The sequence below is a fragment of the Globicephala melas genome, chromosome 13 (assembly GCF_963455315.2).
Source record: "Globicephala melas chromosome 13, mGloMel1.2, whole genome shotgun sequence".
In the NCBI taxonomy this organism is placed as follows: Eukaryota; Metazoa; Chordata; class Mammalia; order Artiodactyla; family Delphinidae; genus Globicephala; species Globicephala melas.
Window position 1 is genome coordinate 55,043,017 of NC_083326.1, and position 21,900 is coordinate 55,064,916.

The 21,900-nt window shown below is 41.8% G+C and overlaps 1 protein-coding gene across 2 annotated transcripts in view; it reads right to left on the reverse strand.

The window, feature by feature from the left end:
* Window positions 1–1,123: 1,123 nt before the first annotated feature.
* Window positions 1,124–21,900, reverse strand: part of MYOM1 (myomesin 1) — a 142,948-nt gene continuing 122,171 nt past the window's right edge. For both annotated transcript variants that reach the window (XM_030836682.2, XM_030836684.2), the window contains 13 exons: window positions 21,326–21,462; window positions 19,046–19,190; window positions 18,227–18,286; window positions 17,860–17,927; window positions 14,515–14,628; window positions 13,753–13,840; window positions 12,730–12,768; window positions 12,543–12,648; window positions 9,259–9,422; window positions 7,066–7,102; window positions 6,813–6,835; window positions 4,743–4,798; window positions 1,124–1,932 (listed from right to left, as the gene is read on the reverse strand). In XM_030836682.2, the coding sequence (XP_030692542.1) occupies window positions 1,639–1,932; window positions 4,743–4,798; window positions 6,813–6,835; window positions 7,066–7,102; window positions 9,259–9,422; window positions 12,543–12,648; window positions 12,730–12,768; window positions 13,753–13,840; window positions 14,515–14,628; window positions 17,860–17,927; window positions 18,227–18,286; window positions 19,046–19,190; window positions 21,326–21,462 (1,331 nt within the window). In that variant the 3' untranslated portion in view covers window positions 1,124–1,638. The remainder of the gene's footprint in view (window positions 1,933–4,742; window positions 4,799–6,812; window positions 6,836–7,065; window positions 7,103–9,258; window positions 9,423–12,542; window positions 12,649–12,729; window positions 12,769–13,752; window positions 13,841–14,514; window positions 14,629–17,859; window positions 17,928–18,226; window positions 18,287–19,045; window positions 19,191–21,325; window positions 21,463–21,900) is intronic.

Consider the following 21,900-nt stretch of genomic DNA (forward strand, 5'->3'; position numbering starts at 1 on the left):
TGTCAGCTGGTGATATTTTTACTATCCTTGTTTTTTTTTGTCTAAACCACCTTTTATGCATCCCAGGGCTGTGCTGAGGTCTTGGTGTGCAGTTCCCCATCACGAACGATCCGAATCCATGCCTCTCATTCTGGCACGGGTATTAGAACTCCAGTCTCAGGCTCTAGGGGCTACATCTAGGTAAAATGAGCATTTTTGCATTATGGAGTCTGTGCATATTTGATTTTTATGTACTTGTAATGTTTTAGATAATTAAACACTTTCCTTCTGGGTCCACTTTCCTTCTGGGTCCACTCGTCCTGGGAGGAGAAGGTCAGCCTGCTCAGGCCGGCACTTTCTGCAGGGTCCAGGGGACCCCGGGAAACATCCACCTGCCGTGTCTGACAGTGGGAGGGCGGCAGCTCACTCCTGCCGGTGGTTGGCGTCAGGGCGATAGTGGGGGCTACAGTCAGGTGAGAGGCAAGTTGCAGTCCTGGTCTTTGCAAAGGAGAGGATGTGTACGTGCCCCTCCAAACTGTGTGAGGGACTCTGTCGTCCCATCCCTGACCCTTGACAGGACGAAGGCAGGGGTGGCTTTCACAGTTACTCTTTTCCTCCTGTGTTGTGTGTGTGTGTGTGTGTGTGTGTGTGTGTGTGTGTGTGTGGTGGTTGGGGGTTAGGGGTAGGGGTGGGGAAGGCCCAAATTCCCTCAAGCAGAAACGCTGCCGCAAGGGGCAGGCCCCAGACCTGGCAGTTCTCTGAACTTAGAGTGACCATCCTGTAGTGCCTTTTATTCTCAGCTGTGGCCTTAGTCGCCAATTCTGGTGCTAGACGCCCCACGCCGTCTTATTATCCTCTGTTGACACATTACATTCGGTGACTCCGGGTATCTTAACAATGGAGGAGACCTGACAGATCGCCTGGTGAGCTACCAGATGCACAGTGACGGAGCAAGTTCACACCTCTGAGCGTCAACCGACCTGGGATGCCTTATGTGATTGTGTTGTGAAGGCACTGCTTCAACCAAAAGGAATTTAAAATTCAGAAGACGTGTTACAAGAAGAGGCCAGAAAGGTCACCCAGCGGAGGCCACCCAGCTGGGCAGCTAAACCAGTAAGAAGGAGAGAAGCACTGACGGGGGAGCGGAGGGGTGTGAACTGTTTATTAGGACCCAGAGCTTCCAAATCGCCAGGCCGCCCACAGAACGACACGGCTCTTGTTACAACACACGACACAGGCTGGCTGACTTAATAGCTTGTCTCGTCTGACTGGATGCTGCCGCCTCACTGCGAACCAGGAGAACTGACTGCTGAGAGGCTGGCGGGTCCAGACGGCTCCACAGAACGTGTCTCCCGCCCCCGTTCAACGGCCCTCTGACTTTACCCTGCTCTTTGCCTTAAAACTGTTTCCTAATATTTGCGCTACCAATGTTATTTTCTTAACACAATTTGTAGGTAAAGAAAAACGATTAAAATGTCGTTAGTTGGTGCTTTCTTATATGAATAAAGATTTGACAATCCCCCCCGACCCCCAAAGCCAGCACAAAAATAGGGAGTAGGAAGCACGGAGAGTTCCTCGCGCTCAGCTCGAACCCTTCGCACACACGTAGCCCGAGGCAGTGCGGGGTGGCTCGCCCCCCTCGGCCCACTCGCCCTCCGGTCACTTGGCCTTCTTGTTGCCCTTCGGGCGCTCCTCGGCGACTGTCCTCGCCTCCTCCTCCGGGATGAACACGCTGACGGTGAAGTCGCTGGTCTCCGAGCCGTACTTGTTCTTCACGACCAGCCCATACTTGCCCGAGTCGGACGTTCTGACCCCGCTGATGGTGAAGTAGGCGGTCTTGCCGGCCTCGAACCTGAGGTTGCAGTGCTCGTCCGAGGCCAAGATCTTCTCGTTCTTCAGCCAGGAGACCTCCGGAGTCGGGTCTCCCCACACTATGCAGGTGAGGTTAAGCGCCTGGAAAACAGGTTTCATGAGAGGGGAGGAGATGTATCAGATTAACGATCCAACTTGAAGCGTCCTTCTGGGGGTCGGCCTGACCGGACAGAGGATAAACCTAAACCTCCCGGGCCGGGCTGCGTGTACCTGTGTGAGTTACAGTCTGAAATCACACCTGAGTAGGTTTCTTTGGGGCCTTGGCTTTCTGGCTTTGGGAACATTTATCATCAAAGCCCCACAAAGGCATTTGCTTCCAGTTCCCATAAACACACAGATGCCTTTTTGCTCTAATGTGGCGTTTTGGACTCTTTGTCTCAGTAGAGAAATCTCCTCATTGCCATGATCTCCACCTGCTTGCTTTTGCATTTCATTTGTGTCACTGGGCCCAGCAGCAGAATCCTAACAGCTGCTTCAGATAATGTGACTCATTTTCATATCCCATCTTCCTCATTTTATTTCTCCCCCCAAACCCACTCGAGCTGTTGCAGTTGCAGAGGTGCCCTGCCAGCATGTATTTGTAGTTCCTAATATTTTATTATATTACCAACTGTGCTGAAACCCTCTTATTTTAAAAGATCAATGTTTAGGCCTATAATTTTACTTTATATTTTTGTTGAAATATTTTTTAGATAATCATAGATTCATATACAGTATAAGAAATAACAGATTTTGTATATTCTTTACCCAGTTTCCCCCAATAGTAACATTTTACAAAACTACAGTATAATACCACAACCAGTACACTGACATTGACATAACAGATTTCCCCAGTTTTTCTTGTATTTGTGTGTGTTTAGTTCTATTCAATTCTATCACCTGTCTAGGTTCATGTATCCACAACCTCAGTCAAGATACAGAACCTTTCCATCCCCACAAGGATCCCTCCTGCTGTCCCTTTATAACCACGCCCACTTCTCCCTCCCAAGCTGTTCCTAACTCCTGGCAACCACTAATCTGTTTTCCATTTCTAAAACTTTATAATTTCCAAAGCATTATATAAATAGCATCATACAGTAATGTAACGTTTTGAGAGTGCCTTTTACACTGAGCATAATTCCTTGCAGATTCATCCAAGTTATTGCAGGTATCAAGTTTGTCCCTTTCTATTGCTGAAAAGTGTGCCATGGTATGTATATACCTGTAAGGGTCATCTGGGCTGTTTCCAGTGTGGGGCTATTATGAATAAAGCTGCTATGAACATTTGTGTACAGATTTTTATGTGAACATAAGTTTTAATTTCTCTGAGATAAATGCCCAGGAGTACAATTGCTGGGTCATATGGTAAATGTATATTTCATTTGTTTAAGAGATTGCCAAACTGTTTTCCCAAGTAGCTGTATAATTTTGGTCTACATTTCCACCAGCCATGTAGGACTGATGCAGTCTCTCTGCATCTTCACCAGCATTTGTTGTTGTCACTGTCTTTTTATTTTAGCAATTCTGATAGGTGTGTCATGATATTTCACTGTGGTTTTAATTTGCATTTTCCTGATGACCAAAGATGTTAAATTTACTTCACATTTTAAATTCCATTCTTGCATTTTTTTTCTTACCGAAGTCCAGAAATTATAAGGAAAAGAGCTAGGGCTCACCATATACAGGGAAAAGGACAGCCTTCTATCTAGAAGGACCTTATATGATCACTTGTTACCTCTTCTGTAAGTGTATCATTTAGAATTGGGTAGATATTAAGAAATTTGTTTTCTTCCCATGATTAATTAGCACTTCTCACTGAATTATTCTGCAAACACATTTCAGCAAGAAAAATATGAGTCAAACTATCGACATTGAATTTATCCAAGCAGACCACGTGTATGTTCCGGGAAACTGTGATTTCGTGCATATTAAAACTTTTATCAAAACTAAACAAAACTCCCATGCACCTTAGGTGTCCAGGAAAACTCTTACCTGTACTATATATTTGAGTTATAGATCACGGGATGCTTTCACATACATTCTCTCTCTTAATTCTCACTACCACCCAGTGAGTTGAATATTTTGAACCTCATTAGGTGAAGAAAATGGAAAACAGAGTTTCAAAACAAAAGCAACCCTGCAGCAGTTGAGCTTAAAGTCAACTGTGGTCCTATTTTCCAGGCACGAAGAAACATAGCTGGATGAACTGACCTCTCATTAAAGCCTTAGATGTGCCCTGTTCATCATCATAGTCCCAGTCACCCATCATACGTCTTCATTGCCCTTTGGAGGTGGGAAAAGATGTTGTTCCACTACAAACACCCCTCCTCCTGTGGTTGGCATATTAAATTTGTTTTAATGAAACACAGGGATGAAGAAAGTGAATCCAGATTAGAAATTACGTTCACTGCTCTTCAGAGAGATTCTTATGGATCCAAGAAATACCAGTTTAAAACCAAATGGAAATAAATCAGTTTTCAGCTGAGAAGGGGCCTGTAGAAATTCACAGAGCAGCACGTTTCCCTCCAAAGGTGAGGAATCTCATAGGTCAGCCCATTTTCTACTGGTGTGAGAGGTTGCTTCTTCAATTATGTTCATCACATAGTTATGACTGAACATTTTCTGCTTCTCCTGATGTTAAAGGGAAATCACTTCTGGAAAGAGACTAAGAGGTCTACATATACCCACATCAGACAAACGTGCATCCTGATGCTTGACCTACGAAACATTAAGCTGAGTGGAAAACTGACTGCATTTTGAACCTTGCATGTGGCTATTCTGAAGTCAGGCGTAAGCAGCCGTGGCATATGATGAAGATGGTAGGATGCATCTTCAAAGAAGGAACAAAGTCTGGGGCACTGGAACCCCTTCCTAGCGTGGAAGAATTGGGGACGGGAGTGCTCCATGCTTACCTTGCCCTCCTGGATGGTGACCACATCGGGGAGACCTCCCACTACCCGGGCGCGATCTGCAAGCACAGGCATTTCTGGTTAATCACTGAAACGATGAAAGCCAGCAAACACACGCACAAAGCCTCCCAGAGGAACTCATTTTCCCATTTAGTTTCCCTCTCCTTGCAGTTATTTTATGCCTGCTTTCAATACGCAAAATAAGAAAATGATCCAGTCATTCTGAATGTTCTTCTTCTTCACACACGGGTGCCTCTATCTGTACCTGAAATATCAACTTGAGGTCACTCTGTTGTATCGAGATCTGCTCTGTAACTTTCCCGGCTATTCTCAGCCCTGGCTCTCCTGGAGGCAGAGCAGATCTTGGCCTCTTTCATGGGCTTCTCTCTGATTCGAAAAGGTTGCATAACCAGAGGCTGTGTGCCAGGGAGATCTGGAGGCTGGAGAAGATGTGGGCTTTCCTTGGGGCCTTCCCTAGAGAGTTCCCCTTCCTCATCTCCCGGGAGTTCTTGAGATGCTCTGCAGAGCTCCTGTCTATGGCTTAGGGGACAGGGGGTGGGAAGGGTGCTGAAATCCAGGGCTGACACTGCCCCTCCCCCTCAAGCCTTGTGCTGTGGGTGTGACTGCCTCGGCCCCAGGGACGGACACCTTTCTGTCACTCAGTCAACACTAACGCAGTAGCCGCCACCCTCTCATTTTCAGCCTACTTCAATGAATGTGTGACTCTACCTCCTTATTTCTATCAACACAATCCCTTCTCCAGTAAGTCAGGCCAAATCTTTGAATGAGTCTTAACTGCCTTCTCCTGCCGACTCCGTTGCCCTAACACCACTTGTGGGCCCAGCCCATCACCTGGCCCCCTGCACCACCTGCCGTGTGGTATTAGGTGAGTCACGTCGCTGTGTGGACCTCAGTGTCCTCATCGGTGGGGCGGGGGGCTTGCGTTAAACCCATGGACATGAAGCTTCTAAACTCTGCTCCGTGGCATCGCTGGGATTCATCCTGACTCCACTGAAGGTAATTCAGCTCTTACCTATTTTATATATTGGGAAGATTTTGTTTGAACTAAGTGTTCTATGCAAATGTTTAAGAACATGGAGCTAGAAGGGCTCTCAGGTCTCTTCCGGCTCTGAGCTGCTGTGGTCCAGAGACCTCTGGAAGGAGCATATGAAGCAGAGGGAGGGTCAGGCTCCTTGTCCACAAGAGAGTTCAAGAACGGGCGAGGCCTGGCTCTGGCTCTGACACTCTCCCGTTGTGCCCGGTGCTGGCCTCGGCCTCACAAGCCCCGGGCAGGAGCGGGAGGGAGGAAGGTGGGGAAGGAGGGAGGAAGGCCTTGCAGGTCAAAGGTGAAAAGTTCCCTTCTGAGTGACCAGGAGCCACTGACAGGTGGACAACTCCACTTCTCACTCTTCCTCCTGGTTCCCTTCCACCCAGCTCAGGGCCAACCCTACAACTTTAACCCTCAACGGTTTTCAGGTTCTGCTCCCACACTGAGAAAGAACCTGAGTTATCACGATGATTCGTCTGTGACTCCTGGGATCCTGTAGACTGAGTTCTAGAAATTTCTGTGTGAAGCACGGTTGAGAGAGGTCAGGAGTCAGCACAGTTTTAGGGACACAGGCTTGACTGCTGGGTCAGGGTCACTCAGCCTTATTTGGCCCCTCAGGAAAATGGGACTACTTGCTGGGGGACCAGCTATAGCGATTCACCTGATACCAAACCTACAAAGTATTCTATTTTTTCTTCTCTTTAACATATATACATTTTTCTGACACCTGGCACCTGCTGCAAGCGATTAAAATCCTACTGTGTGATTTGCAGCCCAGAGGTGTTTCAAGTCAAGGCTGGGTGCCATTCTCACAGTGTAACCTGAGACCTTCTTTTCACAGACATTCTACTGAAGAGACTAAATGAAAACACATGCAGAACACCTAAGATTTAAAATATAGAAAGAGAAATGAAAGAAAAGGAAAAAAAAAATGCTTTCATTCTCCTACATCTGCAGTCATAACAGAAAAACAAAAGTTGTATTTTGAAACCACAGCAGGAATAAACACGAAGGGGTTTACTTACTTTTCTCCACGATGGCAGCTTGCCTGTGGTTGAGAGAAACAAACAAACACACAAACAAAGAAGGATTTTGTTTTAGTGTGACTTCAAAGTAGCCAACCTCGACTGCATTTCATGTTTTTGCTGCTCAACAAAGCGGCAGGAAATGCTGCTCAGACTGCGCTTGCCCGAATGAAAGACCCTCTGACAGCCAATGGGGAGCAGCGCGCATCAGAGACAAGAGAGCCCGTGGCATCGCTGGGAAAGAGGGACTTACTTTAATCTCTGGAATTCTTCAAAGGCTTCGTCGTACGCTTGAAGAGACAAAAAAGAGAAGTTAGAATTTTCTCTCCCAGAACTGGCCACACACAGGGGTCTATTAAAGCTCACATCCTTTAATAGACCAGTGTAGGGCAGTGTAAGCGGTCCAGACAAAATTCAGCTGGCTTTGAATGAGGCTGCGCCCGAGCAGTCCCTCTACAACTTGATGGGCTTAACAAGAGAAGCAAACACTTTCTAGGCAGAAAGCATGAAATAGTGGATTTTAGAAGCTCTCAATTCAGTGAGAAGCCTTCAACCCTCCAAATAGAAAGGGAAAGATTTGCTCTGCCGAAGATGAAGTGGAAAGAAAGGTCTGTTTCAAAAAATGATTGGTTGTCTATTAAGCATCCTGAGCGTCAGAAAAGCTTTTCTCTCATTAAATCATCCCTCACGTCACAGCCTCCTAGCCGGACAGTTCTGTGGTCCTGCCCGTGCGTTTGCGGTAAAGGGCACGAGGAATTACTACGATCACAGTGTGGGCCAGTGCGGGCCTGAAGCGATGCTTGTACACTGTGCAGCAGACGAAAAATAAGACAGGGAGACAAGGAAATGAGAGCTATGGAGCTCTAAGATAATTATCTTTTTCCTGAGCCTGCGAGTAAGGAACTTGGAAGACTTCAGGCCATAAAGCTTCACTTTTAAATTTCTTTCACCTGGTCTTTAAGCTCCTCTGTGGTCTGGGAATCACAACATTTTATGTCTAGAAAATATGTCCATAATACTAGTTTGCTCTCTTCTTTACAGAAGGGAAAAATAAGCGTAAAGCCAGGCTTAAAGCCACTAGACCAGCTGGGCTAAGGCAGGCTAGTTAGGGCTGCTTTTCCTGCTCATGCCACACTAGAAGGAGATGGGCACGGCTGAGCCAGTGTGTTTGGTGCCAGTGGCAACACTGGTCAGACAATCCAGGGCCTTTTTGCTTAAGGGGGATTTGAGAGCAGGGTAGTTAAATGAGCTTCGGTGAGCAGAGAGTAAAAGCAAATTTTAAATAAGTTTTGAATGTATCTGCCCACGTCTTGTCTCCCTTTTCTATTGTGTCTCCAAGTGTCAGATGGATCGCAGAAGCAATTCCCCATCACAGTCTCTGCAGGCTGTGACTTGGGCACAGGGTGGCCGGGGGACCAAGTGCTCATCCCCACAGAGATCCTTCAGGGAGCCTTTCCAGTCATAAAGGGTGGGTGGGGGTGAGGGGAGGGGTATTCATCCCAAAACAACCCGGGGCAGGGTTGAAAGGCTGCTCTCTAAGTTGTGAATCTACTCTGAGGATGAAAACATGAAGAGTCATTGCATTTTAATATACGAAGCCGTAGAGGAAAAGGCAGCCCACAGTCTCCTTTGGTAACTTCATACAAGCTCCTTCTTTCTTTAGCAAAGAGTAAGATGAGCAAAGTACCAGAAGAGGGAGAAATGGCACAGGGTTTTTAACTTTTTATTTGTGATTGTACACTTTTTAACTTTTAAAATTCTAATTAATAGCTGCATATCACCTTTCCTGTCTGTTCTTAGATGGAAAACTGCCTTCTGCATCTCATTACTTTCTTCTCCATGTCCCTATTCTTTCCAGAGCCCCTCATTCTCCCAAAAGGCTGAGAGATCTGAGGCCACTTTTCTAACTTCCCTCTGTTCCCCTCAATATTTATCTTTGCTTATTCACATTTACTCCTTTCTGGTTTCTGAAGAAAAGGTATCCCTGCTCCTTCCCAAAGCCATTGCATTCACCTCTGCCCCGCAACTCCAAGCTTCTGTTCTTCAGAACCCTGAGACATCAGTTATTCCCCATCATTCACATCTCCAATCCTTCCAAATCAACTGATTTCTTGGACTCTATGAACATGCTCGCTTTTCAGTCACCATAAAATGATCCTTTTTCAGTTTGTTCTTGCTCAATTGATTGTAAATCAACCTGCCCTTCTCTGTAAGCATCTTGGAAGAGCAGCGCTTCCTCTCCACGTTCACTGTCTCCACTTTACTTTTTACTGATTCTCCACTCGTTGAATTTTTGCTTCTACCACCGTGGCTGAATTTAAACTGCTTTATTAAAATCTCCCATCATCTTCCAATAGTCAAGCGTAATGCCCTCTTATCACACTTCATTCTTTTTAAAATGCCCTCATCTCCACAGTAGGTTCCAACCTGCAGAATATCCGTTTACCTTGTCCAGAAAGATCCACTGTCTTCTGGTGTCCAGTGTTGCCATCAAAGAGCTCCATCACGTATCTCCCTTTGTCATGCGGAGTGGGCTCGTTGATCTGCAGCCAGATTTGCTCCCCGGTGACCCCACTCTTAACTCTGTCTGTGTACTTAATAGCAGTCCCGCTGTTTTTATCAAAAGAAAACATCGTAATCATTGGCTTTCATCCAGAGCTTATCTTTACTTTGTCTCTTCTTACTGAAGGTCTTACCATAAAGTTGTACAGACTTTGAAATAACATGGGATCGGCATATGTTCTTCTGCTTCAGAGAAATTATGGGCCCTGAATCACAGAGCGTGGATTCCAAGGCCTGGGGTGGGGGTCTGGCAGTCTGCATATTTCACTCCCAACAGCAGTCTGGGGCCCAGATTGTAGCACCAATACTTCTCAGGGGTATTAATTATCTTTGTTTCCACTCAGGTTTATTTGTAGGACTAAGGGAATCTTTAAAGTGAGAAGGCCAAAGTCCATATTATATTACTGCATATTTCATGCAGATGGTCCGTGGCTATAAATGGGATTTTACAGGCTAGTTAAAAACAGACCTAAAGAGGTTCATCTGTGGCTGACATCTATTGACACACATGGTTACAAAGCTATTTAAAACAAACGTAAATGTGCACTCAGTAGTACAGCCAAGAATAAATGAAAAGCAGAGTTGCTGTCAGAATGAATGAGGCACTTTCTCTGACCCTGGATGTGAGTTTCCCCATATTCTATAGTAGGTCACGAGCATACCCATGCATTGTATTCTTTACAAGAGAATAAAAGCAAATAGAACCCTTTCATCTGACAGTCTAGAAATGCTACTGTTACAGATGAAGTAAGAGGAAGGCAGAGGTAGTGTACTCTCAATGATGTTAAAATAAACTCTATGAAGAGTTTGTAAACGTGAGGAAGTAAGAAAAAAAGCAGCATACAAAACTACTTTATTATGGTAACAATTATGCATAAAGACCGGAAGGAAGTACCCCAAGATGTTCGTACTATGGCTAGGAAAACCATGGATGATACCATAGTATAAACTCTAAGTTGTAATATGATATTAAATATATTTTCTAAAACATGTATTATGTTTGTGGTTGTAATAAACAAAATGAACTTAAAAAAATAAAACCCAAAAAATCTCCACCAAAAAAATTTCAGACTCCAAATAAACATTCAGCATTTTTCTTATACACTAGATTCTTTAAAAGATATTAAAATTAAAATGCCATAAAATGTAGGGTAAAGGAACCCATCTGTACACATAGACGTTAGCCTGAGCAATATAGTATATGTCTTAGAGAGTTAGAAAGACAGATAGTTCTCAGCTTTGCTAATGGTAAGTCTGTCTGAGTTCTTTAATCTCTAGCTAATATGCATACTAGTACCTTAATAGGTGCTAGGTTTGTAAAGCACTTCACGGTTCACAAAATGCCATTCATTCTCTCATTGGGTCCATCAGTGTTATGAGCTAGAACAGGTATTATTGCTCCTATTTTATATGAGAGAAACCTGGGATTCAGAAAATTAGATGACTTGTCTAAGATCCAAGGGAAGACAGGAGCAGAGTGAAGATCCAAACCCGTTTCAAGGTTTTTTTCCTCATCACACCACACACTTACATAAAGACGGGGAAGACAACCAGTCCTTGGTTCCTGAGCCTTTAACAGGCACACGTGTGTGCACACAAAACACGCATTTAGCTGACTAGACCAAACAAAGTTTATGTCTTGTTACTCTGGGAGCAGTTTCCTCAAAACCCAACGTTCTAATTTTTTTGAACATGTATTCTTTTAGAGATGATGTAAAGCCTTTTGATTGATGATTCAATTAATTTATCGTCTCATTCTTCAGAGGGATATATTAGAATGTCCTAGATGTCACGGAGGAATTTCCTAGAATTTGATCTATTTTAACTTATAATTACTTTCCTAAAATGTATTCTGAAAAAAATAGAACAAAGGCATGAAACTCCAAGCATTCAAAGTGGAATTTCACTTGTTCTCATTTTTTTTTTAAAGAACTCAGGGAATTATTAGTAATGATAATAAATGTAATAAAATACTATTCTAAAACAGTGAAGTCATTTTAGAGAAAACACAAATGACTGTTCTGTGGGACCCAGCTCTGCTTAAATGTTCAGTCTAGACTTTTAATGCAACTTGAACCCGGGGTACTGCCGTGATGGGGCAGGGGCTCTGGAGCCAGGCTGCCTGGGCTCAGCCCTCCACCTGTCACATAGCTGTGTGACCTCAGGCAAGTCACCTCCCTGAGTCTGAGCTTCCTAGTCGCTAAAGTGAGAAGAACCTACTTCGTAGAGTTTGAATATTAAATGAATTCACACATCTAAAGGGCCTGGAGCAGTGCCCAGCGTATTGTAAATGTCCACTGAAGGGAAGATCCTCCCAGGGGTGCCACGGCGACCTTCTCCTCAGTGAGGCTCACAAGGACTTCGGGAACTGGCATCTGCTGCATCCCAAGAGTGGACTAAAGGGACATGTTTCTTTGGCAGACTGCTGTCCTCTTTCAGCTCAGGAAATTTCAAGGAAGCACAGAGATCAAGGACCCTGGTGATGGTGTAAGTGGGAGACCTGGTTTGACTAAGAAACCTACTTTAGCTCTTGGAATCCCCAAGGAAAACTTGAGTGAAATCCCTCTGTAACTGCGCGAAGGAAGCCTGGGATTAGAACAGATCTTCAGGCTCAATCCAGTTCAAATACACATTCCCAAAGTCATCTTGAGATCTCCAAAGCCTTCCAAGGAAACGTGCTAATACCCACTCTGCCAACTGCTACGAACAACAACGATGATAAACTCGGGCACTGCTCTAGATCAGGCTTATTGGGTCATTGGCCATTAATTCATACAACAGGAAATCTGGTGCAATGCTGCCCCACTTTTGTTCCAGAGCACAGCATGGCTTAGGAGTGTGTAGAAAGATGGAATAAGAATCTGGCAAAGCATGACTGTACGGAGGCAGAGGTCACGTTACTGAGGCGTCTACAAGTTATGATACGTCCCAGATCACAAAGACAGAGGCTTTAAGCCATCGCTGGCCTCACCATGTACGTGCTGAGGGAGAGTGCTAACCTCACGCTAAAGGGATGGGCTGGTGCTTCTGTCCTACACGCATCAACATCAGACCCGAGAAGTAAGAAGACACCTTACCTGAGAGGAACAGAGGGTTGTTGTTTTTCCCAGTCCTTCCCCTGAGTGGAGAAAGAATTTCTACACAGGATTTACGTTGTTATTTACTTACTTGTGGGACCAGTTAACTTTCAGATCATCCACGTAGTAAGTAACAAGAGAGTACAGCCGGATGCCCTCAACTGTGCTCTGGATCTTCAGGTCTGTTGCAGACAAAGCTGCAAGAAGAAAACACATTATTTCAAACACCTGTAAGCCCATCCTGGAGAAGAATGAAGCACTGCCCTGTGAGAACTTACCTATTGTTTTACATACTTCAGCCATCAGTTCTTTAAAGGCTGTGGATAGAGATTCACAAACAAAGTTTTAGCATAAAAATGCTCAATGTCAAGTCAAATCTCAAACTGTTAGTCACACTTGCTCTCAAAAACATCCAGTCACAAGGTGAATTTATTGACCAATTGGTAACAAAGAACTTAATTTTTATCAAGTTTCAAAAGATTCCTGCTCTTATTTTGATATTTTTGCTCCCTTGAATTCTTTGTAACTGTCACCATGTTTACATTCTAGAGAAAGAGCCGCAATGAGATTTCCAGGAAGCTTCTTGGTTTTAGGATTCTCATCTTCCTAAGTCCCAGGAAGGCTTCATTTACATTAGAGGAAGTGTTCTTATCTGTGTCATCAATTCATGATGAATAACCATCTAGGTCCCCTGGTATTTCTCAGCCAATAAACACATTTAGTCCTGCCTCCACAAGGAGTAGGAAGGGAAATCAAAGGCATACTTCTGCTGTTCGTTAGCAACGTTGTTAAAGATCTTGTTCAGGAACAAAACTGGAAATGTGGGCATCCCATGTAGGTTTTCGTTATCATGATATAAGTGTCCTCAGTAGTCTCTGGAAAATGGAAGTTGCTTTCTTGCTCTGCTATTAACTGAGAGGCTTCGAGTTTCATATATAATCTTTCTTGCCACCTTTTAGAGAGTGGACTCTTTTGAGACATGCTTTCATGGTAGTTTTTGATCCTGGAACATTTTTCATAGGGTTGAAATAAAAATGATGATTTGTATTGAAAACAGACCTCTCGTGGATTGTGGACTATAAATCCTCTGAGGATCAAAACTATACTTCTGATTTCAAGGAAGACTAAAAGTGAAGTATTTTTTAATAAAACAGTAGTTCGCTCAGCTGGAAGGGCAATTAAAACAAAATCTGTGGGCAAAAGATCAACATGACTTCAATCATTCAGCTCAGCCTCACTCAGAATTCTGGTCACCTGTATACAGAACACACAGAATGGACCCCAGCAGTGGGTGGACTGACCTTCATCCACAAGCTTCAATCTGCTCTTATCTTTTCCTCTGTCGTCTTTCAGGATAACTTCATAAATCCCAGCATCTTTCTTTGAAAACTAAGGGGGGAATAGATATATCACATTACAACTTATTGTAGCCTCAGAATATGGTGTTTGCATCTTTCAGGCCCTGAGATTTATAGAACTGCCGTCAAAACACACTGAACAAGCATCCAGCCATGAGAGCAATGAACAGTTCGCACGTGAACTATCCATCATAACCTGACCAGCCAGCAGTCCTGAGTTTTCACCCTCTAAGGCGACAACTGATTTGAGGCTTGAAGTCCTTATCTTTTACTCTGCCTTCATATTAAAAACTAATGAGCACATGTATTTGAAAGGCATGCTCTTTTAGACAAAGAGTAGATAAAAATCTATACTTAAGTGAATACTATGATCGTCTCTGTACCTTTAGGGAACAAGTTATCATGAGGCTTAAGAGCAAACAAAGAAGGATCCACTTAACTGTCCTGCCACTCACCCATCTATGAAAAAAACTAGCTCAGAGAGGCAAGAATTGTGGTGTCCAGCCAACATTGTTTGGATATCTGACAAATCCTTGCATATCACAAGGTGAGAGAAGCCTTTGTGTCCTTACAGCTTGCTTTTGGGGTGACATCAGGGCAGGGATCTGTGCCCGGGGCTAAGGAACACATAATCTAGTCTCTGTATTTTAGAAGAATGTAGGGTACAGAACTAATACATTACATTTTATACTTATAGTCACCTACCTCTGTTATAAGGAGGGTACATATACCATCCTTAAAGTCATGCTTTTCATCCACTGATATCTCCCTTTCATCTTTATACCACACAATATGAGTCTCCTTCTTAATATTTGCCACCTAGAAGAAAAACTGTAGTTATACTTCTCGAAATAAGGGAATGCTACTCTTATGAAACTAAATAATTCTCAATGTAGCACTGGATATAAGAAAAAGCATAGATTTCTAGAGGAATCAATTGAAAGCTATTTTAACTGATAAAGAGTTTAAAATAAAATGGATACAAAAGAATAAACCTAAATCAATAGCATCTTTACTTCCAGCAGAAAAAAATTTGTCTTTAAAATCACCTGGTGGACAAGAAAACATAGAAACATACATACTAACATACAGAATTAAGTAAAAATAAAAATTTGAAAACCAAAGGAAGATAAATCCCATCAGATTAAAATATAGTCTGTGTCACAAAAACAAATGACTTTATCAAAGTATCAGAATGACTAAGCCCCAATCTATGGCTAAATATTTTTTAAAAGGTAAATGAAGCTTTGTAAATAAATGTGGAAAGGAAATATGTTTAAAATTATTTAATTAAAAATTTTTCCAGTTTTATTGAGATATAATTGATATAATATTGTATAAGTTTAGGGTATACAACATAATGATTTGATATATGCATATATTGTGAAATGATTAACACAGTGAGTTCAGTTAGCATCCATCAAGTATGGTTTAATAAATTAATTGCTTGGCAATTTTTAGAAACTCATTTAGATCCAATATCCACACATCGTATCATAAATTTCAAATGGGCAAAATGACTTCATACGATTAAAGGGATTTTAAGCTTTATCTACAATGCTTGAACTTTCTATGAAGAAGAGTATATTCATGTATTTCTTGTGTAATTAAAATTATATGAAAAAGTAAAGACTTCATACAAATCAAGAAAACAATCTCAAAGACCCCACTACATAATTGGACAAATGTATGTATGATTTCCCAAAAAGGAAAGATAATTACAGAACAAACAGATGAAGAAAATGTTTGATCTCATTAAAGACAAGGAAATGTAAGTTTCAAAAAAGAAAAAAAAAATCTCAGCTAATACATCAACATAAGAACTAACACTGTAACTGCAGTGAAACCAGAACACACAAACTTTCTTTATAATCCTGTAAACTGGTTCCTGGGTTTTAACTGTGTTACTAGGCAACATTGCTTATGATAAACATGCCCCGCAGATGGGAAAGCTACCACTGGACTGGGCGGGACTAGAAATGGACTCCGTGGCTTTGGGCTTCCCTGAATATACTCTTGTTATTCGGACATGGTCCCTGCGGGGACCCTGGAAGCTCTGCTTGGGGTGTTGTTACAAGAGGTATTGGCCCCTTGGGGCACGAGGGATTTTTTTTTTTAAAGCCATGGCATTTCCTGCACCTGCCCAAAGTGGAGCTTGTCTCCTTGCACCTGAGCTGTCACCTGTGGGTGGTGAAGGGAGTGATTCCTGATGTGGACTCCTGCAGGACAGGAGTGCCCAGCATGGCCCTGTAGGCAAGCTGGGGTTCTTGTCCATATTCTTTGGAGTAGACTAGCTCCAAGTGGGGCCCATGGTAGTCTCAGAGTCTGAATGTTTGGCTGCACATACTCCATCAACTCTAATGCAATATGTAAATTGCTAAATGTACATAAATTGCTGTAATAATGAAACAAAGAACTGTGGGAGGACAGAGGAAGGTTCATTTTACCCAGACTGAGAAGGGGGAGGCTTTACAGAGGAGATGACTGAGTTGGGCCTTGAAAAAGGATCGTGTCAGAGAAGCTGAAAGAAGAAGGCCATTCGAAGTCATGAATACATAACGAATGAATAGTCAGAACCTACTTCTAGGCTCCTGTGGTTGGTCAGGATCTGGGTAAGGGGCTGATTCTCTTGAGGAAAACCTTCAGAATAGGGCTGCAGAACTCACTTCCCAGAAGCCTAGTGCAATAGGAAGCACAGAAAGAAGGATGCACGGACGTGGGGGCCCCTGAGGAAGGGATGGTTTCTGGGGAGGGCAGTGTGAGGAAAAAGTAAGTAGAGGCACGCAGCTGTGGACAGTCAGGAGGAGAGAGAGGTGCTGCGGGTTTTAGCTGCTGCCTGAGAAAGTGTTTTTCAAGAAGCTCTGCCATTTCCTAAGAGGCTAAAATCCAGCACTGGTTCTTCCTATACATTTCTGGTAGACCGCTGTTTCTTTGAATTTGTCAGATTTAGCAAAGACCGGAGTATTTGCGTTCTGGCTTTTATAATGACAACTACGTGTGAAACGCCAAATCTGTGCATCTGCTTTGGGGCCACTGTCCACCATCACAGCCTTCACACTCCAACCTCACCCAGCAGTTCTTATCCAAAAACGTTTGATGACTCACGGAGCTGCACACCATACACTCAGGTACATGATAATTTAGAATGTTATGTGCAACTTTTTTTTCCTAAATGTTTCAAAGGCCTAATAAGATAATTGGTTGTGAGCTGCAAACTCTTTACCAAACCTCTCCCCTCAAGGGAGCACAGGGGTTTCAGAAGCAGCAGCAGAGCTGCCCAAGACTCGAAGGTACTGTTGTGCAAGACACACAATTTAGATTTAAAAAATTGCCAAACTTCCACAGAAACACAGTGTGGCTGGAATGATTCTGGAATAGATCTACCACTTAGAATGCAACGAAGATGATGAGAGATTCTCCTGAGATTAATAACTGAAAAAGAGTTGGTGGGTGTGGTTAGTGAGGGACGAGCAAGCAGAGCACAGAGGCTTTTCAGGGCAGTGAAAATGCTCTGTATGATACTATAAGGACGGGTACATGTTTTTACACGCTTGTCCAAACTCATGGAATGTACAACTCCAAGAGTGCACGCTAATGTAAGCTATGGATTTTGGGTAATGATGTGTCCATGTAGGTTCATCAGTTGTAACAAATGTACCACTTTGGTGGGAATGTTGATAATGAGCGAGGCTATGTGTATATAGGGACAGGGGTGTATGGGAAATCTCTGCACCATCCCTTCAAATTTGCTGTGAACATAAAACTGCTCTAAAAAAAGTGGTCTTAATTAAAAAAAAAAGGAGACTCTGTCCTTATTAAATAGGGCATGAGTAATGAATAAAAACTATCATCTTGACTTCCCATATTTTTATGTTGTTTTATTTTAAATATTTCTTACCAACCAACAGTAACATTCAACAGTAAAGGCACGTCACTTATCATTTTGGTGCAAATAGAGGAGATAAAAAGTTGATCTTCCTTTTCTTCTCACATTCTATTTTATCTTTATTTCCCTTGTATCAAATTATTAGAAATTTATCTATTTCTTACCTTGCATTTCAATAGTACATTACATTCACCAGTCACTTCCCAGCTCAAATACTCAGCGAAATGTGGACCTATAAAATTTTAATAATATCAGCAATCAGCAATATTAATCATGAATGCAAAATTCCAAGCTCATTCTTAAATTCTAAGGTGATTTACATCTAAAGGGAAATTTTAAAAATTCAAGATTTAGTTTTTAAATATTTTAAACGGATACATATTTAATAATAAATATTTTTTCAATTATTTTTATTAACCAGGGCATTATTAACATAAGCAATAATATTCATTTAATTTGTTACGGAAATAATCTTGGAATATTTTGTTCAAGAAATTGAAGCTTTTCTCTTTATTCACTGCCTATGTTTACCTTGTTTCCTGATAAATTCTTGACGCTGGAATTCAGCTTCTTTCTGGAGCTTTTTATAAACTGAAAATTGAAAAATGAGGAAATATGAAATTGAGTTGAGTGGTATACATGTACATGCCAGTCACTGCGTTAAGTGATTTATATTCATTGTTATAACACTCATACACCATGACCACCCTATTTGTTTTCAGTATTCATAGATGAAGAAAAAGGCTTAGAAAGGTTAAGAAACTTGTTCAAGGTCATGAAGTCAGGAAATAGTGAAACAGCTTTGGCGATTGCAAATGTAGAGACCTGGCCAGTCTTTCCATTGCTTTATCAAATATCACATTTTAAATCTTGGTGATTTCCACACTGGCTTATGACAGCTGTCATACAACCTAATTCTAACGGATAATCCTCCATTAGATTTGGCATCCTCTACTCTTGCATGTTTATCTTCTTCATTTAAGTAATTTAAAGTAGGTACACATTATAAGATAGTATCGTAGTTTGTTTCTGAGACATAATACTGTCTTGGTTGTATTGCAATATCCTTCACTGGAGAATTTTAGTAATAAATACTTGTTTATATATGAGATAATTTAAGTGCGGTATTGCCTGTGGGCCAGTGATAACTTTGGTGTCCTTTTAAATCAACTTTCAGTTTTATGAAATGAAATACTATGGAAAGTATTAATTGCAAATTGCACTTTGAACATTGGAATCTAATCAAGAAATAATTTTTACTTCCTCCCACATGGTCACTTTCGGGCGATGGCGTATTTGCATTGAAGGGAGTAGCAAAATCTTCCAGATAATGTTTCACAGAACACTTACCATCTCCAATGAGAACAAGAGTAGAATGGCCAGTTGCTCTTCCATCTTGAACCTGGAAAGTATATGTGCCCTCATCCTCATCCTGTAGCTTTTCCATAAACATCTCAATTATACCAGTGTTTCGGTCAATATGCATCTTATATTTCTTCAATGTGACAAGTAAAAGAGAGAAATAAGTGAGATAGATAGGATGACAATAAGCCATATAAAATAAACACACAAACTCCAAAGTATCATAATTTAATAGTTTCTTGTTAACATTATTTTAAGTGAGCAAAGTTTCAAAATCTTGTACACAGAAAAAGGAAAATATTATGTGGAATATATGATGTTGACCAGAACTGATTACTAAAAGTCTGACGTTTAGTTTTTTAAACATAAACTTTTGTTACCCCAAATCACAAAATGTTATCAAAAAGTTGTTTTTAGATTCTCATTTTTCTTTCCAGATTACATTATTTTCAATTAAAGAATAATGCAACAACTATAAGCGACGTGAGAGAAGTGTTTGTCTTGATCATTGCTATACCCCTGGCATGTAGCACAAGCATGGAATACAGCAGCCAATTAATAAACATCTGCTGAATTAATACATGGATAAAAATGCTTCTAAAGCATTGGAAGCCCATTTGCTCTTAATGAACAGAAATTGCCCTGCTAGACTGTGCTTATTTTATCATCTTCCTCAAGCAACATTTTTTTCAATGTAAAGATAAGTCTTAGTCCTTGGGCTTCCAAGCTCAAGTTCCATAACAGATCTGAACAATGAAGTTTTCCTATAAAATGTCACAGAATGAAGGCTCAGGTCTGGGATCAACTCTGTGGTGCAATTCATGCCCTGGAGTTTCCCCTGAAGGGAGCCAGTCTTCAACAGAGACCCCGTTTTGGATTAGCTTGCCCCATAACTTGGCTTGTGTCCCTCACTCCTACCCCTGAGAGTAACCCCCATAAACCACTTGAAGGAGAAACTCTATTTCAGACTCTCCTAGGGAACCTGACCTAAGACGGTAATTTCCACCCAGTGAAATAGTATGATTAGAACCAATTGCAATGACAATAAACTGCTCTTCAAGTTCTGTGTGTGTGTGTATGTGTGTGTGTGTGTGCATGTGCCACATGCATGTGTGAACACATGAAGGGGAGTGCCTCTACACACATGGGCACGAGTGTTCCCTCAATGGCTGTGGTGGCAGCGATGCCATCAAGGCTCTTCCTTCCTCTCCACTGGCCAGATGGTGATCACCGCTGTGGATGAGAACATTTTGAAAACAGGGAGATGGGCCACAGTGGACCCATGTGTGACTTGTTCCTGCTCTCACACAGTTACTACATGAGTTGAAAAGTAATATACTGCGTATTCTTCTGCTATTCATGTTACTCATTCTCCCTCTAACTAATGAATCCTCAAATATTTTTTAAAAACACATTTTGATGAAAGGGGAACAGGTTGTTAATCATGGCCACAAAACACACCTCTCCCCCATCTTTTTAGTCTCCCATTTACACCCATGAGAAGACAGGTATGAGACAGGGCCCCTAAACCCAAGTTCTTCAGTACCACCAGGCACAAGCCTGATGCTGGCTCTACTGATGTCTGGGGAAGACAGATAAAGTGCAGATGTAACTCTAACTATAGAAACTATGTTTACATTAAAAGCAAAGAAATAGTAAATATGATATACATAATCACCTATGTAAATAATACACAAATTGACATACACACATAGAAGTATAGAAAAAGACCAAAAGTATATATTAATATGTATATCAAAAAGTTGTAAGAATTTGTGGTTTGTCTCTTCTGAGTCTTTAAAGTTTTTTACAATAAGGATGAATTGTATTTTTAATCAGAAAAGCAATGAGATTTTTTTTTACATTTTTTTCTGAGCCATTAGAACAATTCTTCCATATGAAGAACCAAGACGCCACTGGAGTCTCTGATGTGAGTATCTGTGTTCAGGCAAGGGTTCTGGCCCCTCTGCCTTCAGTTTTTTTCATAGGTGACCAGCTTCCTGATTTGCCTGAGACAGTTTTGGTTGATGACTGTTATCCTGGAAAAATTATTACTAGCATCTTCTTTCATTCTCAAAAGTATCCTAGTTTTGGATAATATGATATAATCAATCTATATTTTCTTCCACACTTTTCACATATGAAATGATTTAAACCCCCTCACCCCACGTCCAGTGGTTTTCTTAACAACTTATCTGCATTCTAATAGGGGTTTCCCAGCACATTCTACAATGATATGTTTAGAAATCTAAAAAGTGTAAAACCTACCGGCCCTTCAAAAACTTCCTTGTCGTTAACTATGTAGTTGACTTTGGCGTTGCCAGACAGCTTCTCAGCCTGCATCCAAAACCGGACCTGGCCTTTCTCCAAAATTTCAACTGCCAACTCTGATTTAACTGGGACAGCTATGAAAAATAAAAATAAGAGTAGTAGTTATATTGGTAACCATTTGTACTGATACAGATTTTTCCAACAAAGGAAAAACAATGGAAGTGATGATGTAGCACCTTGCTTCTTTCAGTGAGAGCATTGTAGGGAAAGTTTGATTTTGAGGGACAGTAGAACTGTGTTCTAATCCTGACTGTCATAGATGTCTTAACTATAAAAGTGAGGAAGATGAACTGACCTCCCAGGGTCCTTCAGCTAACCTCTGTGACTCTCTACTGTGGCTTTGGTTAGCTTTATTTAGGGACAATAACAAAGTATGATGAAAAGAGTCTTGAGCTGGCCCCAGTAGTTCAAGGTCAGCTACTAACAAACTGTGATGTGAGGCAGTTCACTTTGCATCTCTGGGCCTCATGTGACTCATAGTAAATGGATGGAATTGAACTGAATGTCCTAAT